We start from the raw sequence: 13,355 nt of genomic DNA on the forward strand, positions 1-13,355 counted from the left end.
CGACTTCACATGGAGGTCACGCCGAAGCTGACTGTCGAGTACTCGATACATGTGAGTTCTGTGTCGAGTTGCACATACACTCTCAGCTGAGGCACGGATCTACAATGTATCAGAGGAAATCTACTGTACCCTCAAAACAATGATTTAATTATTAATCAATATTCATTGACCAACTTCCTTGGGAGGGGTTGTTGAGCCAAATGTATCTGACACGATTGTCTATCTCGAAGCCCTTCGGCTGTCGTTCTATGAATAGGGGCAAGGGCCAATATTTTGTGTCTTCCTGTGTAGACAGCAGGAATATTTTCCGCTCACTGTTTACTGTTCAAAGTCTGACTACGTTCTTTAATCACATGAGTATCCACACAAAACATCAGCAGTGAAACTTATTGTAGGTGATTTAGGTCCAGACGACATCTCAGCAAATGTTTAACATCTATCTGCCTATGACTTCAGGTAAATTAAACAGCAGATAGCCAATGTATTTCTGTCAATGTGTTCCCTCTCTTTTGCTCTGTTTAACAGCGGGCAACCAAAGCCTGCTTAAACATGATCAGTCAAACTAGAAGGCAGACGGTTTGCGTATCCACAAACACTTGTTCATCTCACACACCTCAATATTGATGAACTTGTCATTCAAAATACAGAAAGTCCTGGTTCAAATATTTTATATACGGTTTGTGAGCGTATGTCATCAATATTATTTCATTAAAAATTAATTTCGAAAAATGCCATTCCTGACAGAGACATGGAACAAAACACTAAGACGTCTCACTCTGTTAGATTTGTTAGAACTGGTTGTGCTGTTGTGTTACAGAGTGTCAGTTTCTCTTGGACAAACTATCTTTGACAAGACAGAGAGCGCACAAACTGACAACAGTTTCACTTAGGCCTGCCTTCAACTCAATTAGCTGCAGTCACCATCAGCAGAAGATGGAAATGAGAAGCCGCAGCTGAATGTTTTCTACACAGCGTTGCATTTCACTGCACACATGGTCATACGTCAAATCAGCAGACATCCCCCAACTCAGAGATATCAGCCCATCTTTGACCAATGTCAGAGCGATGGAGAGGTGTGTGTCTGAGGGAGGAGCGAGGTTTACAGTTGCAACATTTCAGAAGCTCCAATGATCCTTCAGACAGGAAGTAACTTCCCTTATATAGTTCTACCCCAGTTCTGTCAGCCGACACTCCGCCTGTTTGCCGTCTTCCAGATACGCTACATCTAATAACATGAAGCATCAACAAAAACTGTCAAGTGGCTGTTGTAGGAAATTTAAATCAAAACCAGAGCAACTGTATTTGGCTTCATTATCTATAAATAACACTATCTAAAATTCTCTATCTGTGCACATCACATTCTTGAAGAAGTCTCTGGAGGTGGTACTATAGCACTTACTTTAGGAAACTGCTTGACTGGTATTAAAACTTTCTGGCCCAGTTTCATGTTCTTGTTGATGACAACGTCGATGAACTTCTCCTCCTCCTTCCCCTCGTCTTTCTGAATTTTTTCGATCTCTAAAAAAGAAAGGCAAGAAGAAGAGTAATGGGTTAGTGATGAAAATCAGCAGATATTAGATAAGCAGGATTGTAACTTCAGATATTAACACCATCATCGGTTAAAAGCATATATTTATGTCATGAAATTCACTTGTTTTTTCATTTCCCAAAGAATCGAGATTCCATGTTCTTGTTACCCAGGTTTCTGTCCGCTCTCAAGTACAAGGAGATTTATGTGCTGCAACTGTTTCAGTCCACCTGCATTTCTGTGCATGCGCTCAGGCTGGAACTCTGGTTGCCAGGTCAGCGAGCACAGGTTTGGGTTTTGGCTCGGGACAACCACATTGGTACCAAAAACTTACTGTGGCAACAATAATCAGGCACCCTTCGCCCAACAGAAGGTTTCAGCATGCAACGAACCCTCAAACTAGAAACAGCTCCTCCTCCATTACTGTTTGTTTTTGTAAATTGCAGGTTAATAAGGGAACTCTGAATGTGTTGGCAGTTGTATTTTTGATCGCGAGCCAGGTGTTTATCCCTGCTCACAGTTTTTACTGAAAGCAATGCTTTCACCTCCAATTTCTATATTGGTAGAGCAATAAAATGAGAGATTAAGTAATAAGTACTTATTTTACAGAAAATTAATTAGCTATTGACTATTTTCATGACTGATTAATCACTTAAGCCAATTGTAAAGCCAACTGTGAATATATATGTATGCTTCGTCTATGATGATTAACCACATATCTCTGGCGTCGTGCATGGTCTTACAAAAAAAGGAATCTGAATATGACAGCTTGGGCTTTAGTACATTGTGATGGGTGTTTTCTTTTTTAATATTTTCTGACATGTATATACCAAGCAAGCTGTTTATGGAAACACTCTTTACGTTGCTGACCAATTTGTCAGGATGTTCTTATCTCAAAAATGATGTGGCAAATTAGATTAATTTCCCAAATTGTTTGACTGTTCTTGTAATCTTGTGATTTGTATCGGTTGATAGACTGTTCAGAAGGAATTCAAAGTCATATCTTCAAACTCCAAAGATATCAAAAGCAGAAAATCTTTAGATTTAATAAGATGGAAAAAGCTAATGTTTAGTCATTTTACTTGATAGTTCTCCCAGAGGGAAGCTCCACCATATCACAAATTCAGGTCAAGGTTCATAGTCATGACGACTTCGACACATCTGTGGCTCTGGAGGCGTTGGACAAGGACTGACAAAGTATCCTTTGATGACTTCATGGACTTAGCTCTGGGATTGAAGACTACAAATAAAAAGCAGTCAGCGTAACACACTGGCAGCAACTGGGAGACAGTTGAATCATCGTCAGCAGATTTGCTCAACAATTTGACGGTCAGCTTTGCGAACCCTACAAATTCTGCTTCTTTTGACAAATGAAAAATTGTTAGGATTCTTTAGCGTCATTCATCTCCCCTTTTGAGAGGACACACCAATTTACTTGTACAGATACGACATGTGCTAGAGTCCCTTTCATGTTCCTAATAAAAAAAATGATGGGGAGGACACTGGAGCCTGCACCTCCGGGCAACCCAAAAATATTGGCTGTCACGCTTCTTCATTTGGGAGAGGTAGACTTTGATGTATTTGGAGATGTAACCTTGAAAGTTTAATCAGATGGATAACATCTGTGTTTCAGTGCCAGGAAAATTGTTTTGCAGAGAGGGCAGCTGAGAGGTGCAGGAGGGCTACGACAAAGACTCCAGGCTAAAAGCCCAGCAGGGGAAAGGGTAAGGCAGCGAGTGAACTCCATCACAGATTTACTTCTCCTACGCAAAGTGATTTTAAATGGAAAAAACACAGCAATCGTGATGCTTTAGCTTTTCATTTTTTGAAGCGTGCTTAAAAATCCGAAGTGATGATTAGATTCAGGCAGAAATAAGGTCTGTTATGTAAAAGCATGATAAACTCAAACATGTTCGTGTGTTTAAACACCCAGATTCACCACATGCCCATATTTTTCAATTACACAAGATGAGAAATGAGCCAGGCAAACAAGAAACTAAAAAGGTGCTTGTGATTCCTCAGCAAAGCTCTGCAGCGTTCATTCTGGAATGTAATGAAAACCTCTGATATGAGGTTTAACGAGGATAAAAGACATATCTTCAGATGGAGATATCTTTAAGCTTCAGTTTATCCCAAGGGAGGGCTTTAATATTAATGCATTGCCTAGCAACATGCCAAGATGGAGTTTCCTCCTGTACACCAAGCCTTGTCCTCAAAACATTCAGGCTCTGATATGTTGGGAGATTAAGAACGAAAACATTTCAACTAAAAACCATCCTCTCTCTCAAGCTTTCAGCACAATTTCCAGTTTTGCCCCAAAAATATTTTTTTTGCATTTCAAGAGCAAACAAACCCCAGAGGGGTCTCTACAATCAGCCGGTGTAATAAGCAGCCAAAGTAAATGACTCTGAACACGGCAATAGAGAATCGACGGTGTGAATTAACTAACCACAGTGAGAAGAACCCTCCACCTTCGAGTCATAACAAAGTGTTCAAAAGAAAGAGATTTGAACATGAATCACTGACACAAGCACAGTATGCCTGCTGTCGAAAGTCCTCTCTTCTGGCTGCAAGTGGATCTTGCGTAGCTTGATATTCCCTTTTTGATCCTTTGAGAAATAGCATCGGTAAAGATCTCTTTGTCTATTGTCATGGCTGCAGTTCCTGCTAAAATGTCCTCATGGTCTGCCAGCTGTAACTTCTGAGTGTGTGCTGTAAAACATTACTGTCTAAAAGCACAGCACACAGGGGGTGAAGGGGAAGTGGGAGGGGGACCAAGGTAAAACAAGGAAACATTACGTGTAAAATCTCAAACAAGATAATGTAATCATTGTTTTGCCTTCTCTTATCAGATAACGTACAACAGTTTCAGAATAAAACAACTAGTGTTAGTCACTGGAAATGCTTACAGCACCATGGCTAACCCTCTGAATGAAACTCTTCAGTGGCCAATATGTGTCTCAGCTGCTCGAACATTCAAATGAAATGACTCAAAGAAATATTGTATGTTGAAGATGTCCTTATTTCTGAATCTATGAGCTCTGGGGGCGTCCCTCTGTGTATATATTATTGAATATGCATGTACACCGTGTTCCCCTGATAAAGGTCGGTGCTGCTTATACATGATTTCCTTTTCTTACTCCTGAACAGCAGATACAACCTTTTCATTGCTTTGCTTCTAATTGAGGATGGCAGGAGCAGCACACTTTCAACTGAGTCCTATATGTGTATATATATTTATTATTGTTCTGATTAAATTTGAATAGATTTAATCCAAAATCCAAGTATAAATACGTGACATTACCACTATCGAGTCTGACATGATAAGTAAGACGATTAGTAAGTAGTAAAAGTAACATGATTACTTTATGTGAAGGAGAAACTGAGAGCAATAACACCTGACATGTCAGTAATAAACCCTTTTTCTGCACCAAAATAATTGATACATGCAAACTGGATATTGTACTCAAAGAAGTGTCAACTTGCAAGGTGCCATGTTTTTTTGATTTGAAACCAACAATCCAAATGTCTTAATCAGTCCAGGTATGCAGAGGTAGGAAAGTTGGAAGAATTTGAACTTCCCTTTAGATAAAGTTCTCTTTCTTTGGTCTTCAGACACTCAAACAAGTAAAAAACCAAGGCTGCCTCTGAGGGAAGACAGTTGAGACGTGTGTAGCTGTTTTCCCCATTGGTACGACAGGCCCTCTAAAAGAGAGCAGGTTTTCCATTCCACCTTCAAGTGTGGCCGTTCGGGACAGCTCTGCCTTTAGACATGATCAGATGACATACTGAAAAAATCTGCTTTGTTCCATGCAAACATCAGCTATAAAAACAAGAATTTAAAATGAAACAAAGACATAGAATTAAATAAAAATGTAAATCTTATATACATATTCAAATCATTTTGGAGAGCTAAAAAAAGCAAAGCAGATAAAAACTACTGAATGTGTTGCATATTAGCAGCTTCTCTAAGCTGCTTTTCAGTTATAACCAACATGTCCCAGCTGCATCAGATCTCATCATACATATTCAACAATATACTGTATAGATCAAGCGGCTGCTCCAAAGCCCAAAGAGTCAAACCGTGCCAAGAATAACTTAAATAAATTCAATATTTTATTCAATAACTCAATATTTCCTTCATTAGTTGGTTTGAATCTGTTAGCAGGTAATGCATTTTGGTTTATAGAGATGAACTGCCTTTATTTTTCAAAGATTTAGAAATAAACTGAGTACACAACTTCAAAAAAAAAAACAGAGTTGTAACCAACCATTTTTATACTTTTCATTTGAGATGAGAGCATGAGCATCTCAGAATATGGTGTCCCCCCCGAGTTCTTCATGTTTACAATCTACAAAGACAGATGGTCCCGCTTGAAACATCTCAACTTTACAACCTTTGCACACATTAAAAATGTATTTATCGTCTCTAAAATGCATCCGGCTTCGTGATGACACCCCACAATGGGAAAGCATCCCAGCTGTCTGCTTTTCTATTAGAAATGCTCTCGCCTAAAAGCAGCTCTATGATTTAGGCCTCCCCATTTAAAATTCATAAGCCGGGTAGATTTGGTGGGATTATGCATGACTTCAGCTGCGTGCTGGAGAGTCGAGATGGGGACGGAGGCAACTGGGTCATTAAGTCGACCAATTTCATGTTGAGGGTTCTGCACACCGGGTGTTCCCACTTGTTAGTGGACAAGGCCAAGGACTAATGGGATCATATGTCACTTTGGTTCACGTGCCCTGAACGTCAGTTCTGTCATTCTGATCTGCAATGCATACAGAATCAATGTGAAACTGTCTTTTTTTATGTTTTGCTTTTCTGGTTTTCAAAATATTAAAGAATAGGCGTAATTTAAAAATTCTGGCTTCCATTACATTTAAGTACAATTTAGTGGTAATCACTTTCTTCTACATCTCATTGAACCTCTTAGGAGGGAGAAGCCCAAAACCATACATGCTTTGCTATGTAGTTAAACTGTGTTCTATTTATTAATGTTCACATGTCATTTTTAGTATCAATACCCTTCACATGAAGTACAAAAATAAAAAAAAAATTTAAAAGTGGTTTCTGTAATTATTCCCTGGTGAAGATTTAGTCAGCTGCATGGTCAGCCGTCTTTGTAGTTAATGCACAGACATGAACTTGTATTGATCCCATCATTCTGCCCACAAAAGCAGATTTCCCAAAATGTTCAACTATTCCTTTAATGTCAGTGAAGCAGATCCATAAGAAATTGATGCTCATGTTAAGTGCATGTTGGAGTATACGGCAAGATACACTGAAGAGAGCAGAGACACAGATCTGTTAATAATTGCTTTACATTCCAGTATTAAAGATTTTTTTTGTTTTTACTTTGTGAATAACCCTAGAGGCATTGTCTATAACATATTCTCAACAATATTACAGAAGTAAGAGCCAGTGTTGCTTTAATCCAAACGCAAAAAATAGGATTTGGTCAGCAGTTCTCTAATAAGGCAGTTTGTGTTTAAACAATATGTGTGAAGCCAAAGTTCACAGGCAGCAAATATAATGAGAACTGCATTACCCCCGCTGCGTGCACCAATTCAAACACTAATTACCCAAAAGCTCACTGTTGCTTTTGAATGTGGATTCTGTGATATCGCTGTGCGTCTCCACTTTGAGTTAAGTCAACACAGACTTTGAATTGTAGATTTGATGACACTTTTTTTGAGGTGTGAGTGAAAGCTATGGAGGAGTGAGAAGAGAGCCATGGAAATTAAGGGTTTTCTTTCATAGAGTGGAGTCGGTAAAAATTCTGAATTGATTGTACGTAACAAGGGTTTCATGCCACATTGTTTTACAGTTAGATAAGAACTTACTTATAGTTAGATAAGAACTTACTTATCTAACATATTGTAGATATAGATACTTATTCTGTACACTGCAGTAAATACAGACTGTCAGGACCTATATCATTAAGACACAACTAATGAATAAATTATATAAATAAATAATACGAGAAACATTGGAACTTACACAACATGTTATGGTAGTTTTTGATGGTATTTGATGTATAAAGTGATGTATTGGATGCCGCTCACGTTCCTAATCACGGAATATCAGACAAGAGATAATTTTCTGTTTTCTTTTGTATTTAGCAAAGGTTATTATTATTTAAACCATTCTACATTCACCAGTTTGCACCCCCACAGACAGATCTTAGCTCTCAATGCGCTTTCCTCCGTAAATAATTGAACTGAAAATTGAGAGACTTTCTCCTCTGCTTCTGCGAGCGTCTCAGACAATGAAAATACTATAGCTTGTGTAAACGGCACGATGCTAGTTTGTCAGCAGCTTTCCGCCACTTGCTCTGTGCAACTGATGCGGCACGGTGCTTTCCATCGCAGACAGACTCATTATTTTGTTGTTTTGCAATTACGGGTCAAATGAATGAAATGCTCAAACAGGAATGTCACATCATTATTCTCATTTTCCAGTTTCTATCCACGGTAGCGTGCTTACACAAACCAAATCAAAGGACATTGAGTTCACTCAGACAATTGAAATATGGAGGAACATTCAAGATGGAAGCTTCCTAACAAAATACTCTGTATACAACTATATACAACCTATTTTTCCAATGTGCAATGGAATGTGACAAAAGCTAAATCTGTTTTACAATATGAGAGACTTTTATATTTCTGTTTATGGCTTTTCCCACCAGTTTGAAGGGCTAATTTTGAAAAACATGATTTCTTACCCCAATCAGAGATTAGCAATATTTAAATCAACACAGCAGCATATGTAAAGGTGAAAAAAATCGAAATACTGAGAAACAAATGACATATTAATCTTGAAAAATTACGATTTAACCCTCAGTCATTCTTACTGGAACACAGAACTGATGCATAAATACTAAGTCCACCCATGTGATGATGAAATGTACACAATTTCCAATAACACCATGTTGCTATGGCCTTTATTTATTTCCCTATATTGTCTCCTCTTCCCATAAAGACTCTGTGCAAGAGTCTGACTGACTTCTGAGGGTTTCAGGCCGTATGGTCGGTGCCAGAAACAGTTTGCCCCGCACACATTTCATGTGTGCTCCCAGTGTGACCACACACGTTTAGCGTGAGTCATGGTGTCAAGGCTATGACCCTTGAAAGGGAAACGCTACTGCTAAAAGAATAAATAAATAAATAAAAAACGCCTCGACACGCTCCTGTCCTGAAATCTCAATTTCACTCTGGCTCCTCCATTGCCTTGACAAGGTCAGGCTGGCAGCAGGAATTCGTCTCGCCCCCTAATCTAGAGATTACATTCTCGGCGGCTGGGCGAAACCCTCCCTCCTTCCCCTTTCCTTTCTGCCTCTATTCCCTGCAACCCTGCCAGCCTGGCTCTCCACTGCGAGGTAACGAGCCAAGACCCACTTACAGTGTAGAGATAATGTCCACGGATTAAGACAGAGAGCCCCTCGAGTGGTGCCTCTTTCATTTCAGTATCCGGCTCGTGACGCATCATAAACACACCAGACAGTCAGGGACTCCATTCCGCGGATCTCTGTGGAAGACAAACTCTGTCCTATTGTGGATGTGTACGGTGGCATATGATTTTAATCCACCAAAGTCAGTGGTAATGGCTACGGCATTACACAGATACAAAAGAGCATTTTCTCTGAAAAAATCCAGGGACCTTAAGGGATTCTCTTGTCACCCTCAGGGTGAGTCACAAATTTTAAATGGTTGAGTAAGAACCTTAAAGTTCCCTGAAGATCCCTTTGGGTGGCAGGGTTGTTCAAAGTGCACGCGCTTGTTTTTTAAGGCCTTTAAAGGTTCTACTCACTTCCAAGATGCAAGAATTGCTACAGGCTTCTACCTTGTGTGACAGCATTTCACACACTCCAGGCCTATGTTTGTTTGCTTATCATTAGGATAGTTGCAGGGCGCATTTATCTTGGCACCTGTTCATTTTAAGGCTGGCTCACCAGGAGATTATCAAAGTGTTCTCAACTTGCCGGGGGATTTTGCTCTACAAATTAGCCTTCATCCGTGACATGATGAGCGTCTGCATGAAACAGGAAGGTGTAATAGACAGAGGCTTTCTAGGATAACGCATCAGCAAGCTTGTATGTGTTGTTTGTAGTGTTACTTGAGGTCACATATGGTTGGAAATGAAAGTGAATATTTTGTTTTTAAATAAATAAGTTGAGAAGCAGGGAATAAAATATTTGATGATCAATCAATTATTTTTATCAATCAAGTAGTATGTCAGCCATCGTCAAATTATATACAAATAAATGTTCTGGGTTCTTGGTTTTCTTCTCACTGAATGACAGCGTAAAGAAACGGAGGGTCTTTTAAACTGCATTAGTGTTTGTATTTTCACTGAGCAGTCCTTCAGTAAGGCTCAGAGGATTTCAGGACACATAAAAGGATGTGTGAGCGGGCTTGTGGGCTTCACTTTACAACCCACCTCCTTCTCCTCTGAGCCTGGGTACCAAACTATTATGGCTCTGATACACTTTGAAAAGAATCGACTATCAAAACATAAACCTTGTCATTTTGGTGCCAAAGGAATAAATCTCATGAGCATCATTAAGCCAATAGTCACGTAGCATCTTTGTACAAACATCTAACAAGGCTGGTGATTGGCTGTCAAACTCAACGGTTACACAAATCAGTTGTGTAAATTTGTGGTTGGACTTGTAGACTCTAATCCAAGAGGCAGAGAAATACAACGTTTCTCCCAGATACCGGCTCATGTGCCAGTGGGTTGCTGCACCATGAGAGGCTTGAACATGTCTTTAGACTTCAAAACTGTGGTTCCATTTTATCAGGCTGGATGAGGCAGAATGCAAAACATGGAGATACAAAAATTCTTGCCACTACCGGCACCACAACAAATTTGATTGAACGCTTGATGCATGAAATGAAACGGAGAGCCGAAAGTGGCTCTGTGTCCAACTGCAAGAAGAAACAGACCACAGCCGTCTTCCTCTCAGCGTTCAGTTCCCTCTAATGTTACAGAACCTCCTTGCAAGTCTCCATTAAATTCCACTGCATCCAAGTTCTTTTAAGGAAAGAGTTATGACTTTAATAGTTATGAATTTAATAGATAACGTTAACAAACATTAAACAGGCGCCCAACTGCATAGTGGATATACTTCCTGCTTTTAACAAATGTATGGTATATAATGGAGGCTACCAATGTATTTGTATTGGTAAAATACCCAGGTCTGTTTCTTTTATATGATAAATGTGTCTTTTGTATGATGCAAACAATGGAAACCGACTCGGTGATTGTATAAAAAGTGTCCAAACTACAGAAATTAAGTTTTGCTTCATCTCTTGTAAAATTGTCTGGGGATGCATTTGCTGAGGTTTTAAGAAACAATAAAATGTTGATGAAAGCAAATTCACCAGTGAAAAACAAATACTTCTGATCAAAAACATAACTGTGAGCGAGTTGTTGAGCTCCTGCTTGTCGCGTCTACAGAAGTGCTAAGTGTATTCATGAAAATCCGAATAAGACACACTGTATTTTGCTGACGATACTTTACACAGTGGATGTAAGTTCCAAAGCAAATTTATAGAATATTTTAAACTGTGCCTGAATATGAATGAGTTTGATCCTCAAACATTCTATCTAGGTTAATTATGTCTCCCCATACATAATTCACAATATCCCTCATCATAAAAAAAATTCTGTTTTCACACAATAGATGAAAAAAAACTCAAAATACATTGAGGTTTTCTAGCAGCAGACTTACAGCAACAAGCAGCAAGTCCGACTGAAACAAACTCATGGTTTATTATAGAGGGTTTACAGAGCCCTAAGATAAGTTAGAGATTAAACAAAGCCTTCATTACAAAACAAAGTGTAAATGAATTGTTTATGAAATCGATGCAGAAGGTTTTCAGCTGCACTTAGAATTAATGTCTGTCAGGGCTACAGTACCATTCAGTCTAAAAGTATTTGTCAGCAATAGTTGCTTATAATGAAGCTGGAGTGAAAAAAGGCAAATGAGACTTAAGGTCCTACATTTGAATACTGTGACTGTATTAAATGCTATAAGTAGTGTTAGTCTAGTTTCTACAAATGGCCAAAAAACATGTGGTTACACTTGAGAGTGAAAATGTAAACTGTTTAGCGCAAAAGTTTAATATAACAGATCACTTGACGATGTATTTCACTCAAAAGCCTAAAGCTAAAAAAAAATTACAAGGTCTTTTGATGTGATATACAGGCTACTTGCTTTGAACAACGGATTATCCAGGGCATGGCTCATACACTGCATTCATTGGAACACTGGTTGTAAATGAAATTAGTAAATCTTCCTTCTACTGCTCTGTTGTGTTTTAATATATTCAGGATGAGATGAAATAGGTACAGTCCATTTACAGTGGTGATATAATGCTGGGTCTCACTAAAGAGTTCAGCTAAATAATTTGGTAGATCTCGCTTTATTTCAGACATTGGACTGACTCTTCATGCGTTAGGTTTACACTCAAATGTAGCACACACTCTAAATGGATTTTAAAAAAGATTTACACAACAAGATATGAGTCAAAGCATGTTTCTATCATCGACCATTGAGCTAATATTAGGAGTTGGGATTCTCCAGTTTCATCAATTCACCCATTTGTCCATGTCATCCAAGCGTATTTTTATTTTCACTTGAACTAAAAATTGGAAACAAACAGTTCTGCAGCAAAAAAACATCAGAGTAGAAATTCCCTCTGGTAGATATATATTCAACCCCGAGTTAAATGAAATTCTGTTGCAAATGTTCGCATATAGGTTAGTAAAACGCATAGAGATGTAGAAATTAAGCTGATAAAGACGCTGCTCTCTTGCACATTTGGAGCCAGACTCTGCACAGTAGCAGTCGGGAGATGTAGCCATGAGAGTGCACGAGTTGGACCAATCATGAGTTTTTATAGCATCAAAAAACGATTCAAAACCAAACTTATTGGAGAAATTAACATATGAACAAACATCAATGGGATACGAACTAACTTAATTATTTGACCTGTATTTTGACTTTTTATTTTGTTCTGTGTTCGATCTGCTAACATGGAGGAGGCGGGATTCAGGGCCCATACTGCAGCCAACCACCAGGGGTGATGGAGACAATTTGGCTTCACTCTTTGGGGATCGTCCGTCTTTACAGTCCAGATAGATGGATGGACAAATAGATGGAGAGAAGGATGGCGGAGAGATGGATAGATCACATTAAGTGAATAAATAACACATGTAATGAGACTACAGGGTAATTGTATACTTTAGATGGACAACGTCAGCTGATATCTGATAACAGGCCTGAATGAACCCAAAACATTGGCCCCACACAAGAAGACACTCTTTTTCTGTCCTCTGCTCAGATTACAACTGAGATGAATCACTGTCTTTGTTTAGCCGTCCTCAGTGGCAGAGCAGCCTGTAATGCTTTCTCTTCATTAGGCAGATCTGTAGACCACTGTATCCAACAGAACATCAAGCCCCAGTGCGTGCATGTCCTCAGCCAACAGGAAGCAAAGGAAAAGGAAGATGACTCATTTTAAACATGTATCAATTAATAATAAATCATCTGTCAGGTCACAGCCCGACCTCAACAGTGAACCTTTTTGTTTCAGTGAGGGACCCCAGCATGCAGGGACCACAGCAAGGCCACTTTATCCCACAATTAACATAGGCTGATGTTTATCGGTTCAACATCCCGTTGCCTAATGAAGTTTCCCATAAAACTGTCATTAGGCTGTGAAAGGGCGGGGAGCCGGGAGGGGGGGGGGGGATTTGGGGATGAAGATGAAAACTCTGCAGCTTAATGTACATCATTATCTGGGCCTTGTCCCA

The 13,355-nt window shown here is 39.2% G+C and overlaps 1 protein-coding gene across 1 annotated transcript in view; it reads right to left on the bottom strand.

Annotated features, from left to right (window-relative positions):
• khdrbs3 (KH domain containing, RNA binding, signal transduction associated 3) overlaps nt 1-13,355 on the bottom strand; it is a 101,560-nt gene that overhangs the window by 52,288 nt on the left and 35,917 nt on the right. The window contains exon 2 of the mRNA XM_061093292.1: nt 1,400-1,518. Within this exon, the coding sequence (XP_060949275.1) occupies nt 1,400-1,518 (119 nt within the window). The remainder of the gene's footprint in view (nt 1-1,399; nt 1,519-13,355) is intronic.

The sequence above is a fragment of the Limanda limanda genome, chromosome 19, assembly GCF_963576545.1.
Source record: "Limanda limanda chromosome 19, fLimLim1.1, whole genome shotgun sequence".
Taxonomy (NCBI): domain Eukaryota; kingdom Metazoa; phylum Chordata; class Actinopteri; order Pleuronectiformes; family Pleuronectidae; genus Limanda; species Limanda limanda.